Raw genomic sequence first — 16,743 nt, 5'->3', positions numbered from 1 at the left:
GTTTAAGATCAATATCAGCACTGATAATGATTCTTGCAGTCATAGTGGTATTGGTTTAAATGTTTCATGCAAGCTGTTGAAAGATCACTGTGTTTAATGACAGATCAGTCTGCACTTATGCAAGACTATTATTGTGTAAACAGCAATTACAGCTGGACCAAATCCAAAAGCATTTGTAATACTAGGAAGTACATAAGAAGACACTTTTTATTGTCTTTCACATACCAACATGTTTTGTTCTGACAAGTTAGGGATTTGTGTAAAATGAAGAGCTTTGTTTACAGCATCTTTAGGTGAAGCATCCTGCTGGCCGCTATATGTTTGAAACAAAAGTACTTGTCTGGATGTAACAGAAAGGTTTAAGTTGTGATGAGGGTATGAGTGGAGTCACTGATAGTGAAAAGTCTGATTGCAGTCACGCCACCAACAATCCACATGTCAGTTAACCATTGAGCTGAGTGTTGAGTTTTTTAAGTCACAGTGATTTCAGGAAACAAAACTAAGACTGCAAAGTAAACGTCTGTGTGCTCTACAAAACTGCAGCATGAGTAAAGTTAAAGAGTTTGGGGACAATAAGAAAAAAAACTCAAAAAGTTACAGTTTACATATTGAGTACATGGTTTGTCTTTAATACCTTGATTTTTTCTGTTGATCCTCACATATAAAAATAAAACACCTCTGTGATTAGATTCAGCATTGCAATTCACATTAACATTACAAATATAGAACAGTTTTATCCTTGAAAAACGGTAAAAACACACAGATTGGTTGTACAATTCATGGAGATGACAGATGCAAATATTTCTAAAAAATCAGCTTCTAACATATTTGTTATCTTGCTATTAAACACAATTTTATGTGTTTATTATAGAAAATGTATCCTTAAACACACACAGAGGAAAGGTAAACGTAGATAGTGTGGCAACTCCCTTCCTTTACAGTGTCTTGAATCACCTGACCAGAGGAAAGGTCAGATCTTATCACAAAAATGATTTTGTGTGGAATGATTTTTATTGATCTTGACTTTTTCATGATATCAAAAGGAAAGCACCATCTGCAACAGCTAAATAAATGTCCCCAGTCTTCATTCAGGTGTCCTGAGGAGACCCGCATCACAATATTAATTGTCTGTCAAACCCATATTAAAGCAGCTAAATGTGAATTACATTATAGATGAGGCACTAGAGGCAAAATTTCACGTCAGAATCAAACATTGCTTACATGTTAACAGTTGATTGCTGGAAAACCCCTTTATAGTGTTGGTGGTTTTGTTAATTAGATGCAAACCACAAGAATAGCAGAGTTTAATTGTGTTTCATGGTGGCTTGACCTTATATGTATGTATTGAAATGGTTTGAAAAGAAGTGTTCAATATGTGCTTAAGTAAACCGACTGAATTTTACCAGCATTTGTCCGTAAGCGCTCATGGGATTGAGCCTGTCCTGGACTGGGTGCCCCAACACTGGTGGGTGTCAGAGGGGGCAGGGGTATTTGGTCCAAGGAGGTAGTCTCCCAGTTTCATTTGCCAGTCTCCAGTACCTATCCTTCAGGATGAATGCTGCTGCTTTGGGCTGCCTTTGCCTGGTGAAAACACCCTTCTTGTTCCCCACGACACGGGTGACCTCTGCAGACAAAAGAGGGTCAACAAAAACCTCGTCATGCACAAGGCAGAAACACAGTGGAGCCTTTCTTCAGGCAAATATGCAGACTGATGAAGGTATGAAGAGATTCTTTTTCTGAGTAAATTCATAGATGCATAGAACAAGGATGCTAAGACTTAAGCAGTTAGAGGTGAACAAAAATAGCTCTGTCACCAAGGTCTTCTGATTTATCAGTCCAATAGACACAGGAGGGGCCTAGAAAGTTGGCAAGATACTGGTGCTGGCTTTCAAACATCTCCTGAATGCCCAAGTGACACTTCCTGTAGTGCAACTTCAACTCATGTTAGGCTTAAACAATGCCAGCACTATCTCTACAGCAATAACACAACACTCAATGTAGTCATGGAGGGAAATAACCAGCAAAAAATGTCTACAGCCTTGCTGGTGGCTCTGTAATGATTAACCAATGAATCAGGAAAATAACTGGTAACTTAACTGGTAGACTGTGCAACCTGTGATGAGGGGTCCCAGGTAGACTTTGCTTCATTTTAAGGGGTCACAGGCCAAAAAGGTTGGGAACCACTGCTCTAGGGAACTTGACTATGTTTTAAATTTAATGGCAATCCATCTAGTAGTTGTATAGATATTTCACTCTGAACTGAAGTGAGACTAATCCAAAGGAAAACCGACTGAACGGCAAAGCGATGTTGCCATACCTAGAGCCACGCCACTAACAAAGCTAAAAATTCAGCCTGGACTATTAGGAGTACTGTATAAACAGCAGCAAATGACAGCAGTACTGGCTATACAGGTTATTATCCGCAGCTGCAGTACCTAGTACAGTCATGAAGTCAGCAAAGTTGGAGAGATTCTTTTTCTGAGTAAATTGTGCTTCCTAAATGTCAAAAGCAAGAATGCTAAGCCTTAAGTAGTTAGAGGTGAACAAAAATAGCTCTGTCACCAAGGTATTCTGATTTATCAGTCAAATAGACAAGAGGGGGCCAAGAAAGTTGGCAAGATATCAGTACTGGCTTTCAAACATTTCCTGCAGGGCAACTTCAACTCATGTTAGGCTTAAATATTGCCAGCACCATTTCTACAGCAATAACACAACACTCAATATAGTCATGGAAGGAAATAAATAGCAAAAAATGTCTACAGCCATACTGGTGGCTTTGTGAGGCTATACTTGAACTAAATGCTCATATTAGCATGCTACCATGGGGGAGTACTGTATAAACAGCGACAAATGACAGCAGTTCTGCTTCAACAGGTTGGGATCCGCAGCTTCAGTACCTTGTGCAGTCATGAAGTCGGCAAAGTTCCAGATTAGTTCACCGATGACATACTGCTTCCTCTTCTGGTCAAACACATTGTGATAGCTCTGCAGGACTACCTTCTGGTACTCCTCAGTAAACATCATGGGTGGATCCTGGAAAGTAAAAATAAAGCCTCTTACTCCGGGTATCAACATGTTTCTAGGAAAATGTGTTGCAACCAGAACCTTGAAGACAGATGCAGGGTTTCATAAAATCTGAAGTTCATTGCAGTCCTATGGTTTCTACCAAGACAACAAACATAAAAATGTTCACTGCTGCTGCACTACAGTTGTGTATTGGGGTGTGTATGTGTGTGTATCCTCACACTGTGGATCCCTGGCACTGCATCTGCTCCATATTCACTCTGGATGATGGGTTTCTGGTACTTTCCATACCAGTTCTCAAACTGGCTGTTGAGCTGGATGGGGATGACCTCCAAGTGACCTGGATCATGGTACCAGGAGAAGTAACTGTTCACACAGATTACATCCACATAGGGAGCCTACGGACGGAAGAGAAAAGACCAAATGTCACTTGTAGAGATATTAGATTCAACTTTATTAGATTAGATTCAAGTTTATTGTCATTGAACAAGTCGTTCCCAGCATGTCCAAGACCTTCCTGTGGTTGTTAAACAGAGTTTGATCAATTTTTTTATGACTATAAATTACTAAAAGCCCCAATATCAGCAAATCTAGATTAATATAATCTGAATGCTCATAAAAGTATGAACTTTAAAACTATTGTGTTATGAGGCAAAATATGTACCATTATTCCAATAAAATGATGGTGAATGTGAATGTCTTTTCATCTTTTCAATACATTATTATAAGTATGCAGAGGCTATCTTCACACTAATTTTTGGCCATGAAAGACAGCAGCAGTAACTGCACATAAATTCTCCCAAATGCTCACAAAATGACGTGTTTGAATTGAATTCACTCAGCCAGAGGCCTTTATAAATTAGTGGCTGCAGGTAGTCAGTGACTGCAAACTAATCACTACCTTGAAGCTACAAACATCACCTTGAAAGATATTCCTCACAGCACAGGAATGTGAACAATTCTCAGCATGTCAACAATGTAGCTTGACATGATGTCAACAAGCTCTTCAGAATGTGAGATAAACCTCTGAAGCAATTTGACTCCCGTCTTTCTCACAAGGCACTTTATCCAATTCATTAGTGGCCATTATGTTGTTATGTGAGAACATTCAGTCAAGTGCCATGATCTGACAGGCATAAAGGTGTATTTTGCCCTTTTTTTCTATAAATGCCATGCAATTGTAAGCAATGTTGACTCAAAGTGCAGTGTATAGAATTTTACAGAATGTGTCTTATTATATCATCAGTGTCTGCCCATAAAGAAGTTTTTGTTTTTTCCCCTGATGCACAATTCAAGCCAAGTCAGCCTGATCAAAAATGTTGCCTTTGATATTTTCTCCTTTTTATTACTTAAGATGAGAACAAATGTGAAAAGTTTCTTACTTTAACTGAACTTTAAAGAGTAACTTAACACTAGTGTGTAATTTGGCTGCTCTCTCTACTTGAAAGTCTGATGCACCTGTAACCACACCCAACAGTGATGTCACAGTGTACTGACACGCCCTGGAGTGCGACGTGCAGCAAAGTGAGAGGTTCAACCACTGCAGGGCAGCAAAAACACAATTTTTAGAGTGTTAAGTTACTCTTCAACTAAAGCACAAAAACACTTGATGTTCCCAGTGCAAATAAAAAAAGACATTAACAACACTTGCCTCAACAAAAGTAATTACAGATAATGTGCCAGATAATAAACATGACAATTTATCAATGTGATGTGCAGGTTTTCACTTTGGCACACTAATGGTGAGTGAATACTGTGAAAACTCACCCCCTTGTCCCTGGCATAGTTACTGTCTGTGATGTAAGTGACAGGTCGAGTGGAGTCCAGAGCTTTGGTATGCTTTATCAACGTCCTGCAAGACAAACAGAAAGCACCTTTAGGTGACTGAATTTCAAGTGCAGTAATTGCTACAACGCCACAAAAAGCTGACAAGCAAATCGAAGAGTCTGTTATAATTATATGAGTCATATAATATGAGTGTAATTTAATAAACTTCTTTTGTCGGTCCCAACTTCAGCGTGACAAAGAACCTGTCTGCACACTGGAAACATCATACCACTTTACTTTATGAGTACAGCAGGTGGGTCAAGTATTTGTCTACACTATTTGTCTCCCTGAAGCCTCGGGCTTATTACTGAGCTGTTAGTGTTCAAGGCAGCTTCATGACTACTCTTACTGCATTACACACTTCAGAGGAAAGGTATCAGCTGTGACTGACAAACAAACCATTATCTCACCAGCAGACACACATACAGACAGTTTACAAATGCTTCACTTTTTTTTTTTTTTTTAAAGTTTTGGGTTTTCAATGGCATCCCAGTAGCCTTGTTCTTGTCCATCTCTGCACTGTCAACTATCAAATAAAAAGGGGGGGGGGATGAAAAATTTCAAGGCAAAGACTAGTGACAAAAACAAAACAAATGAATGATCTTGCATCTGCGAGGAACAGATAAGTCTTAAAAAAATTTTTTTTAAAAAAAATGACCAGTACTCACTTGAAATAAAATTCAGCTGGAGGCATCTCTGCCGCTGGCTCATTGGCTACTGACCACATGACCACAGAGGGATGGTTCTTGTCCCGACGCACAAGCTCGTCCATGACATCCAGGTGATGAGCCAGGGAGGCGTTTCCAAAACTGCGACTGCATTGTCGGGCAAGACACAGCACACACTGAGACTGAGACAGCTCATGGAAAGAACAAAGACTGACATTCCAGACCCACCCAACCTCAAAACAGTGCACAAAACAAAGATAAGTGTCTGTCAACATCTGTAGGCAAGAACAGTGAGACTCGCCCTGTCTTACACAGTCAAAACTGTCTTCTGCTTCAGTGTCTTTCATGAAATGATTCATCAAAGAGGTTTTTTTAATATATTCTCATCTCTTTGATTTCATGACTGAGGTCTAAACATTCAGCTCTCAAAACCTGCCTCTAACATTCATGTTCATGTATCTCAACACAAGTCAATAAAAATGTTGCCACAAACACAAAGTGAGAGCTACAGGGATGCTGGAAAGTGAGAGATCTTTCTGCATGTTTCCTCTTGCAATGCCAGACTGCTTTTGAGTAAATCTAACTGAAGTAAAAATGCATGTGGCTGTTTATAATTAATTGAAACTTAATGGAATTTGGCTTAAAGCTGTTTCATTTAATTAATGTAACTGGATAAACATCCATTAACTTGAGATGGAAATTGTTTTGTGGTGTGATCAGTTACCTTTTTTTTTAACTCAATTCAACTCCCCCAATATTAGAGAATATGCACATTTATTTTCAATATGCTGTCAAGAATATGCATCTTTCATTCTAATCTATTATTATCTAAATAAGAGTTTCATATAAGTCTAATCAACATGAATTGTAACAACAGAAGAAAATCCTAACTTAGACAGGGTGAAGTTTCTTGCATGTATATTTCATTGCTCTAATTTAACAACAGTCAGGAGGTTTTCAAGAGTAATGGTGATGGACACCACTCATCCTCTAAACAGTACAACCCATTCCTAAAGTCTATCCTCTGTCCTCATACACTGTGACTAACACTGAGACCTTAGACCCTATTGACCACCTTAAACCCTTCAAACACACCTAAAGGTCCCAGAGAACTGAGCAGTGATACCTACATGTCTTTGATGCCCACCCCTGGGCACTCATCTATCACCACAATGCCATGGCGGTCACACATCTGCAGGATCTCCTCCGCATAGGGGTAGTGGCTGGTACGGAAGGAGTTGGCCCCCAACCACTTCAGTAAGTTGAAGTCTTTGACAATCAGAGGCCAGTCCAAGCCTTTTCCTCTAATCTACAACACAAGGTAAAGAGATGAAGAGACAATTGAACTGGAGCCACTTTTTCTAAAACATATTTCATGCAAATTTTATATAACTCTTTGTCCATGTACTGTAAGGGGGAAAACAGGTTCAGTAAATGGTAGAACATACAGTATATGTTGCCTCAGAGCAAAATGAGTCTTCTGTAAAGGTTTTGCTTCCCTCTAGTGGTACTCACATCAGAGTCCTCGTGTTTATTGACTCCATGGAAATAGAAGGGCTTGTTGTTTATGAGGAACTGGGTGCTGGTAACATTGACAGTGCGGATGCCAACTGGTAGACTATAGACATCCTCATATGTTGATCTCTCATCAGCTGCCATCACGCGAACCTTGATGTTAAAGCAAACAAGTCAGAATAAAATAAAATCATGATAATGCTACCAAATAGAACTCTTTTTAAAGTAAGTACTGCAAATACAAGAGGATGTGCTGAATACCAAACAACTACAGCTAGTTAGGAAGTTGATTCTTACACAAGATAACATCATCACACACTCAGTGTGGTGCAAAAACTGTCAGATGAGGAAGAAAAGCAAAGAGCAGTGAAAACTAACAATCTGGCTTGCACAATATCCAACCACATTGAAAACTGTCAAGTCACAAATCAAAAGTTAATTCTAGTAAAGGTACACAAACCTTTGACTGTAACTGTGAGTTACAATATGTTTCTAGATTATATGATTGTGAGAGATTTAAGGCTTATTTAAGTGAGAGGAGCAGCAATTTCTGAGAAGCTTATCAAGCTGGTAGTCAGATGTAAACATCTACATGTTACTGCATGACACTATTGTCAAGCCAGAGGGTGGCATATGAGTTTTATTTTTAAAATCGGATTATATTTTATTGTTGTTATTGAATAGGCATTCACTTAGGACTGTATGGGCATTGGTTGTGTAATAGTGAAGTTCCCCTTGGTCAGAACACACAGGATGTTCAGATGTCATTAACTCTTCGGTCTGCTGACCGTTGGGTCAAGCAGCAACATGTAGTGGATGTTTGCATCTGACTATCAGTTAGATAAGAAACATCTTTATATTTCTGTGAGAACAGCTACTGTTGTGCCTTCAGAGAAGTGATCCAATGCAGGGGTCTGAAATACACTTCTTTATGCAAGTGAACTACAGCTAGTTTGGTGCCATATAAATGAATAAATGAAGCAACTGTGAGTTAACAATCATTAATTCATGATCTATCGAGTGTTAACTAATCACGCTCATAATGACTTGATCATTTAATGGTGAGACAGGCTATATTCATGCATTAAATCATCAGGGGTCATGCATTAGTTATGCATACTTAAGCATAATAAAGTGTTACTGATGATTTAATTACAGCAGATTAGATAATTAGATTTTTTATAGTTTTATGATATATAAAAACTTCATCTGACACAAGGTGGAACATGTGATCTTCCTGGTGGTAAATTAAGTGCATAAAACAGGTTGTCTTACCTCCATAGAGTAAAGATAACCTGGATTCTCATGCATCAAGTACGGCCACCACAGATTGACATCGTCTACTTTGAGCACTCCAGATGGCTGGTTGGAGGAGGCCACACTGCGGCGGTTTTTGTCCATCAAAGTGACCTTCAGGTTTGCTTTGGCAGAACCCTGGACTGATACTTTGTATTTGACTAGACCTGAAACACAGAGGATACAACAAAGTCTAATAAAACAGACATGAACAATCAGAAAGCTGCTTCTTCATTCAGTGAGGTTGCATGTGATGCATCTGATAGCCACTTACTCAATGGATTTCTACCAAATGCTTTGGTTTTAGTAAGGGTTAGAAATTGAATACATTTCATTGTATACAGTTGTATTTATTTACCGGTGTTATCCAAGAAGTCAGTCACCACAGTGATGTCATCCACATAAGCCTTAGGAGTTGTATACAGCAGCACAGGACGATGTATCCCAGCATAGTTGAAGAAATCAAAGTAGATGTTTTGCACAAAAAAACCAGGAGGATACCTGTTGAGCAATTACATTTGCCTTATTATCTCAATACTCATTGACAGGAAATTGTGCACATTTAATCTTGACTAAATACAATAAATAAAGTCTGAATTACATGTCTAGTTTGAAAAGTTTGAACATTCTCACTATTGATTCCCATTATAAAAAAAACTTGGGGGAAAAAAGAGCATTTATAAAAATTATAAATGATTCTAAACCTTTGAATTGAAGCACGAATCACCTGGATACATTAAAAACATGTCACACATGAATTTAAGCTTTCTTATCAAGTCAGTGTTTTAATTAGGAAAATAAAAAGTGAATGAGGTTACTTGGAGAGATCGTTCATGTGCTGGATGATTCCTGGAGGAAGAGTCTCCAGAGTCAGAGTGTTGTTGACAGCGATGGTGATCCTGCACGGGATCGTTGGATCCTTGCGGATTAAACCGCCTATCTCTGCCTCAAAGGGAAGATGGCCACCTTTATGCTCTGTCACTTGCACCCCGTTCACCCACTGCAGAGGTAGAGACAGCGAGTCTGAAGCAGCTTGGTCTCAGTTGTGGGTACAAAAGGATGACTGAGATCTTTAAATAGTCTCTAAATTTAATACAAGCACGGATAGCTCTGGGTTTTCAGGGTGCACATAATACTCACCACCACTGAATAATAGTGAGCACTCCCCACTCTGAGAACCACTCTTGTTCCCTCATCGGCGATCCAGCGGGCAGGAACCACCACCTCTCGCTCATACCACACCCAGCCAATGAAGTCTCTCAGTGTGGGGTCCTGGGTGATGTCGTTGTAGCTGGCAGGTACTGGCATGTCGATCACTGGGCCAGTCTAACACACAGGAACACATGGACGTGGAAATGGGTGAGAAAACCGCCTAATGAAAAGGCTTCATTTATTTCGACTGGGGCTGACTGTTAGTCACCGCAATGATAATCATCCATAATTAGAATAATAATAGTAACAGCATGATTATGATAGATTGTTTTTCATTTGATTCTCATTTTGCTCTTTTGGCATTGGTTGGACCCTGAAAATAAATCTTGCAAATTAAAGGAATAAGAAAGAAAAAAAAAACTTTGGTTACAAAAAATAATGTGTATTTTCTGGCTTTTCTCTCATTTTTTGCTTTTTCCTTGTTAAATACTAGATACATCATCTCTTCTAGTCCCCAAAACCTTTGACAAATTTTCACAGGGTCATAAGCCATACAGGTTGAGAACCAATGTCCTCTGGTATCATGATTATGTTTCTATAGGTTAAATGAACTTGAGAGTGTTTCTGTTAAACTGATATTAAATTGGAGAGAATGTAGTAAGTAATGATCTTACTGATCAGTTTTATCACTTCTGTGATATCACAGTAGCATCTGCTAACGGACTGACAGTAAGTTTAAGTTTAATTATAATATTCACTGTAATATTCCCCCAACGTATTGTATGATAAGTTTCTGTTTTGGACTTAAAAGGATGAGCTCACAATTTTTCAAGTCTGCCCTAAAACAACAGTCAGGAGCCCAAATGAACATTGAAACAGTTTTTTCTTGCTCTGATCATTCCTCCTCTTCATACTGACCATTAGAAGATCCCTTCATAATGCAAGTGATGGAGGACAAAATCCACAGTCCTCGTTTTGAGCAAAAATGTATTTAAAAGTTTATCTGAAGCTAATATGAAGCTTCAGTCGTCCAAATGAGTCAAATCAAGTAGATATCTTTCAATGTTATTTTTGTTTTATTTATTTGATGCTAAAAAGACTGTAAATGTGGCAGATATCCACTTGATGTGACTAACTCAGACTGCTGAAGCCTCATATAAGCTTCACATCGACTTTTAAGTGTATTTTTGCACAAAACGACTGTGAAAGCACATTTGAAGGAGATCTTTTATGAACAGGAGGAATGATTACAGCGAGGAAAACTTGACTGTTTTAAGACAAACTTGAAATATTATGAACCCATCCTTTATGCACTTTGTGGCGTTTTGCATCTCCTATGGTACGCTAAGTGGACTAAAATGTCCTATATCGCAACTGTCAGTGATTATACTGACCTGTTTCTTTAAATTCAGATAACTGTCAAACAAATAAAACGAGCTCCTTCATGTTATCAGAGCTGCAGCTGGCTGCGGTCCTGCTCACCTCTGCAAGGGGACTTTTGTACCATGCTTTCTCGAAGCCCTGGTTCCTGTTAGAAGACTTGTCAGCCCTGAAGACCCACAGCCCGCTCAGCTCCTTCACCTCCCTGGAGGAAGACTCCCGGGGGAAAAGCATCCCGGTGTCCAGCGGACACACCGCGTCCCACAGCGCGCACACACACAGGACCCGGAGCACACCGAGGACCCCGGGGGGAGACATCCTGGACAAACCAGACTGCTGCAGGCGTCCACTCAGGAAGTAACTTCTGCTGCTCATATGAGTCAGTCACATGATTTTCTTTGCGGTCACATGACCACAGAGCCAGGCCGGCAAAAAACAACCTTTCTGCTGCCTGTAGCATATCTTAAAATACTGCAATTGAGGCTAAATGTCAGCATGAAATTCCCTCCCTTTTTTTTAGTAAAATAAAAATTACCAAAACACTTTTTGTCCGTCTGTGATTTAAGATCTGCGATATAAATAATACTGTCTGACAGCCAACCTGCACAGATGTCAGAATGTTGACTTCCTTTTTATGTATTTTCCCCATATGATACACTTAAATAATTACACTTAAAGAAATGTTGGTAGTGTAGTTTTTTTCCCTGAAAGATTGAACCACATTTGGAGCCTTAGTTTCAGATCTTTGCGTATTGCACCACCTGGTGGTCAATTTTTACATACTGTTGAAAGTGACCTCCAGTTAAAATTTTAACTGACTAAATTTGCCGTCAACCTTCAGATATGTTGATATATTTAGAGTAGAAGACAAAAATCTGCTGAAAACTGCTTTGTTCTACGTGAACATTTGTACTTTATATCACCCACAAAAACTCCTTTCAGTCCTGCAAACATGAGCAACAACACTGAGGCTCAGTGTACCGATGAGGTCCAAACTTTGGATCTAAGTTGCCCTGCAGCATGACTGAGGGTCTTCATGTAGACCTCATGATAAGGTCTTAATGGATCAGTTGCAAGAAGCCCTGCAGCCAACGATGTTCTTCATGTCTTAGATGTGTGTGAAATCTACATGGATGGACAATAACATGGACATGGATGCCTCTGGTCTGTTTATCTCCAACAATAACTATTAATAGTCATTTCACTCAGAGGCTCCCCCTCTGACCCCTGACCCTTTAGGCCCCCAGACCTGTGCCCTGTGGGAGAGAGCTCCAGAGGACAGGAGGGACCAGCAGAGGCAGCGCATACACACTGTCTATGTTTTGGAAATGTATGATGAGAAGCAGACAAAAGATACAAGGTCTGTCCAACACCCACATTACCTATACAACATGAAAAGTTCATGACATGATGGATTCATGAAAGAACACTCATATTAACAACCTCTATATCAATCATAAAAACTTAAATAATTATTATATTAGCCAACTTTTTAAGGAAATGTTTCATTTTTAGTTTGACGTCTGGGTTTTTAGTTTTGGAAAAACAGAAACAATAAAAAATGCATTTAATGAAAATACAAACATTTATAGGACCTCCATAGATTTGTATCAATTAAAATGGTTACTATATCCCTCTTGGATTAAATTAAGATTTTTATAAATAATATCTCAAATATTATACTGTATGTTACACAAAATATCCTAAAGCAGCTCCTAACTGGCCAAGTCAGGACAACCACCTAAAAATAAGAGACTTATCAGTCCTAACTTCAAGACAATTAAGGTTTTGGCTGAAGAGCAATTCACATTGCATTATATTGCTAAAAGTAGCTCTGAAGTCTGTGAGAAGTTAGAGGGAGTTCAGAGGACTACTAGTCACTGTCCTACTCACAATCAGCTGCCAGTGTCAGTGTTTATAGCACTGATGAAATTTCAATATCTCAGCTGTCAGAATGATTCATTTTGTGGATAAACGATATCAGACACCAATTACTATTCAAAGCAGAGTATTTTCTATATGTCTAAAACATGTTCGTTTTACTCTTTCAGCTTAGAACAAAAACACAGAAGAAGTAGGTGGACACCAACATAAACCACACTAAACCACTGAAAACACTGTGATTGATTACACAGATTCTAAAATAATTAGAATCAACAACATGGCATGATTACAAAGTCTATATAATCTTCCATCTGGTTTGTTGTTATTACTGCTGGTAAATGGAAATGTTAGTTTGCATTTTTAACTCTTTGTCGCAGAGATTTGCCCAAAACTTGTCTTTTTAGACATCAAACTACATACTTTATGTACTAACTAGTCCGTTTACTGACAGCAGACATTTATGTCTTCTAAAAAGACTGCACATATGAATTACAACTTAATGCAATAAAACTGTTTGTTCCCGTTTTAACTTGTAATTGTTTTCTGCATCCTGTTGTGTGTTTTTATCATCAGACCATCAGCTGCTGCAGGAGACATTTCTGACAGCTGCACATCAATATCTTTGCTCTCTTTCTCTCTCTTTTGTTTTCAAATTCGTTGTATTGTCATAATCATTAGTACAATATTTGCTGAGTCAGGTTGTATTAGAGTTAAATGTCAGTAATAACTCTGAATGTAAGGACGAAATACCACAAATGATTTGCACATTACTGCAAAGCTGCTGAAATGAAAGAAAAACAAATCGTACATATCATTGAACAAACTAGTATAAATAAATGTTATTTTAAAATTTGATTTAAAAACTCTCTCACACGCATGCGCGTGCGTCATCGATGAGCAACCCGAGGTTTCGTCATGCCTACAGAACCTTGATTCCTCACTTTGCACCTGAACTTGGACCCGAGTGGACCTATTGCAAAGCTTGGATACTGGAAAGTGAACTCTTGGAAAACTCTTCAACTCTAAAGCGGATCTTGTTGGAAAACAAAACTACTTGGATCTCTGAACAACTACTTGGACTTCTGAACTCTTGTGGACAACTGAACAAGTTGGAAATGGCCCTCGGAGGACCCCTCTCCACTGGTGACCACCTGCTGACTGGCGTCGCCCATGAGATGGACCGTGACCCGGCAGGTAAGACCAATTTAAAATTTATATTTTACTTATGATTTATTCATTATTTATCTCCAAGAAAGTTTTGAAACCAATCTTAGAGTAAAAATTAATGTCACTTTTAGAGTTTAAAGGTGGACAGTTCATAGCATGTAATTGGGCCTATTGAAAAAAACACAGATTTGGTGAAAACAGACAGTTATTCGACGATTTCTCCGTGTAAAATGATTATTTATTGGATAGAACGAATGAAATATCCCGGGACAGGTGTGGAATGTGTAAACAATTAGTGTAGTGATTTGAAACACTGTTATTTTGGTTTCAATGCATCAAATTGTCCAAAACTAGCATTGAAATTATGGAAAAAAGATGGCGACTGGGCCAAATTTCGGAAAATGCAAAAATTATGTTCTTGTCTCGCACCATGGAGACGCTGGAACTCTGAGCTCCAGACGTCAGAACGTCAGGACGTACAGGTGTAAACAGACCTGGTCCGGTTCTTCTAAATGTGTAAATCTGAGCTGCTTGTTTTGATTGTTGAAGCTTAATTGGCTAAAAAAAATCCGGAACTGTTGCCGAATAATTAAAAAAAAATCATTTACGTTTCAAAGTTCCTCACATTTTAAACTAATTTCAAGATATTCATCAACATGGAGGAGAAAAAGTGAAACATGTCTGACTGTTTTTGGGTTCACAATCAGAACTGTTGCGTTCAATCATTATATAGTTTGTACTTGACATGTTGGTATTTTCATAACATTGAAACGCGATCTGTTTGTTCGTTTGTTGTTTTATTTTTCGAGGGAGAAGACAGAAACGTGCAGCTTTAAGGTTCTGCGTGTGCGCGTCCTGCGTCCAGGATGCCGCCGACTCCTGCACGTCCTGACGGTTTGTATCACATTATCACAGTTTGTCTTGTGATCCGTGTCTGGAACAGAACCCAGCCCCCTCTCTGTTTTCTCATTTACCCCGTTATCCAATTTCCCCTTTCATAAATTCTCGTCCAAAGAAAGGATTTGTAGCCTGCAATAATAATCCAGATCAAAAAAAGAAAAGTGGATAGAGCCGGTGCGTTAAAGCGCAGGGCGCGCAGGGAGCTCAAAGTCTCCTGATTTAGCAGTTTATGTGCGCCTTATAATTAAAAACATTTTAACTGTGAGCCCTACAGTGTTGCGGGCACATTATCACTATTATGAGTATATTTTATTTTTCTGCAAAGTTGCCAGTGCTCATAATTCAGAACGGTTTAAACCTTCATTTACTGGGCAGCTTAATATGTGACAACAATTTGATAATTCGTGATCAGCTCTTAATAAAATGATAATCACATCAGTGGTACAAATTGACTTTTCATCATCAGACGTCAGCTAAATAAAATTCAATTCAGAGTTGATTTGAAATATGAAAACATGCAGCCCGACTTTCAGCGGCTTTTTACATCCAAAACATACATAACCACATGAGTTTTGATGATATGACATAGTTATAGTTCTTATATGTTTATATTTTTTCTAATTTTAACTTTGATTGTTGGTTATTTAGTCCAAATATTTGATGTTATGTTTTATATATAGAAATGCTTTAGATTTGAAATCAAGTTCTCATGTGATGTGTCTCTTTTCCCATCAGGTGGCTCCTTTCAGCGTGTCGACCACCTTGTTGAGCGTCCTGCAGGAGACGGCGTCCCTGAAGTCATCAGGATCCTGGACCACGATGATGACAACAATCTCCCCATCTGCATCTCTTCTGACAAGAAGGAGGAGGGTGAGGTTGCGGTAAGTATTGTACGTACAGGTGGAGGTGAGGACGTTCCTCCGTTCTCTTCTGATGAAGAGAGTGACGAAGAGGAGGATGAAGACACCCAAGACAGTGAGGGCTGGTCTGACTCGTCAAGCGAGGATGCTGGATATGACAGTCTGTCCGAAGATGAAGAGGAATTAGAAGACGACCACATCAGATGTCGCTCTCCTCTCGTCCAGCAGCTCTCACCAGAGAACATTTGGCAGCGTTGGAGAGAAGCTTGTCCTCCTGTTCCTGCTGGTCCTCCTGTTCCTGCTGGTCCTCCTGTTCCTGCTGGTTCTCCTGTTCTTGCTGGTCCTCCTGTTCCTGCTGGTCCTCCTGTTCCTGCTGGTTCTCCTGTTCCTGCTGGCCCTCCTGTTCCTGTTGCTGCTCCTGTTGTTGTTCCTCAGCAGCTGACTGCCAGGCGTCCACCGGTACCTGTTCGGCACCGCAAGCCCCGAGGAGCTTCAGCATCCCAACGGCCTGAAGAGTCTACTCCTTCAACCCCCAGCCTCAGCTCGTCCATGAAGAGGAGCAGGGAAGACAGCCACTGGGAGAGGGTGACTGCTAAGCGGCCAAGGTGGAACTGTGAGGAGAGAACGGACAACTCAGCTCCCTCAACTTCAGACCACAGCTCTTCTACAAACAGCAGCTGGGACGAGAGCTACGGGGGCTCACTACTTTTATTCTCCGGCCTCAGCTTGTACACGAAGAAGAGCAGGGGAGACAGTGACTCGGAGGAGGTGACTGCTAAGCGCCTGAAGAGGGACTGTGAGGAAAGAACTGACAACTCAGCTCCCCCAACGTCAGACCTCAGCTCCTCTCCAAACAGCAGCAGGGACGAGAGCTTCTACACGAAGAGGAGCAGGGGAGACAACGACTCAGAGGAGGTGACTGCTAAGCGCCTGAAGAGGGACTGTGAGGAAAGACCTGACAACTCCGCTCCCCCAACGTCAGACCTCAGCTCCTCTTCAAACAGCAGCAGGGACGAGAGCTACGGATACGCAGAGCCCTCAACTTCAAGCGGCATCTCCGCATCTACAAA

General features: G+C 39.9%; 2 protein-coding genes across 2 annotated transcripts in view; one reads left to right on the top strand and one right to left on the bottom strand.

The window, feature by feature from the left end:
• LOC122995765 (histone-lysine N-methyltransferase 2B-like) overlaps nt 1-16,743 on the top strand; it is a 398,376-nt gene that overhangs the window by 375,825 nt on the left and 5,808 nt on the right. The gene's annotated exons all lie outside the window — the stretch shown is intronic.
• Nucleotides 609-11,255, bottom strand: gusb (glucuronidase, beta). The gene is made up of 12 exons (XM_044370682.1): nt 10,965-11,255; nt 9,471-9,656; nt 9,149-9,330; nt 8,689-8,831; nt 8,310-8,497; nt 7,035-7,187; nt 6,650-6,828; nt 5,520-5,666; nt 4,792-4,876; nt 3,246-3,422; nt 2,898-3,033; nt 609-1,624 (listed from the first exon to the last, which is right to left on the bottom strand). The coding sequence occupies exons 1-12, from the start codon at nt 11,235-11,237 to the stop codon at nt 1,473-1,475; spliced, it is 2,001 nt and encodes a 666-aa protein (XP_044226617.1). The 5' UTR covers nt 11,238-11,255; the 3' UTR covers nt 609-1,472.

Source organism: Thunnus albacares, chromosome 13 (assembly GCF_914725855.1).
Source record: "Thunnus albacares chromosome 13, fThuAlb1.1, whole genome shotgun sequence".
Taxonomy (NCBI): Eukaryota; Metazoa; Chordata; class Actinopteri; order Scombriformes; family Scombridae; genus Thunnus; species Thunnus albacares.
Note: the sequence above shows the minus strand (reverse complement) of the source record. Positions and strands in the feature narration are given on the sequence as shown.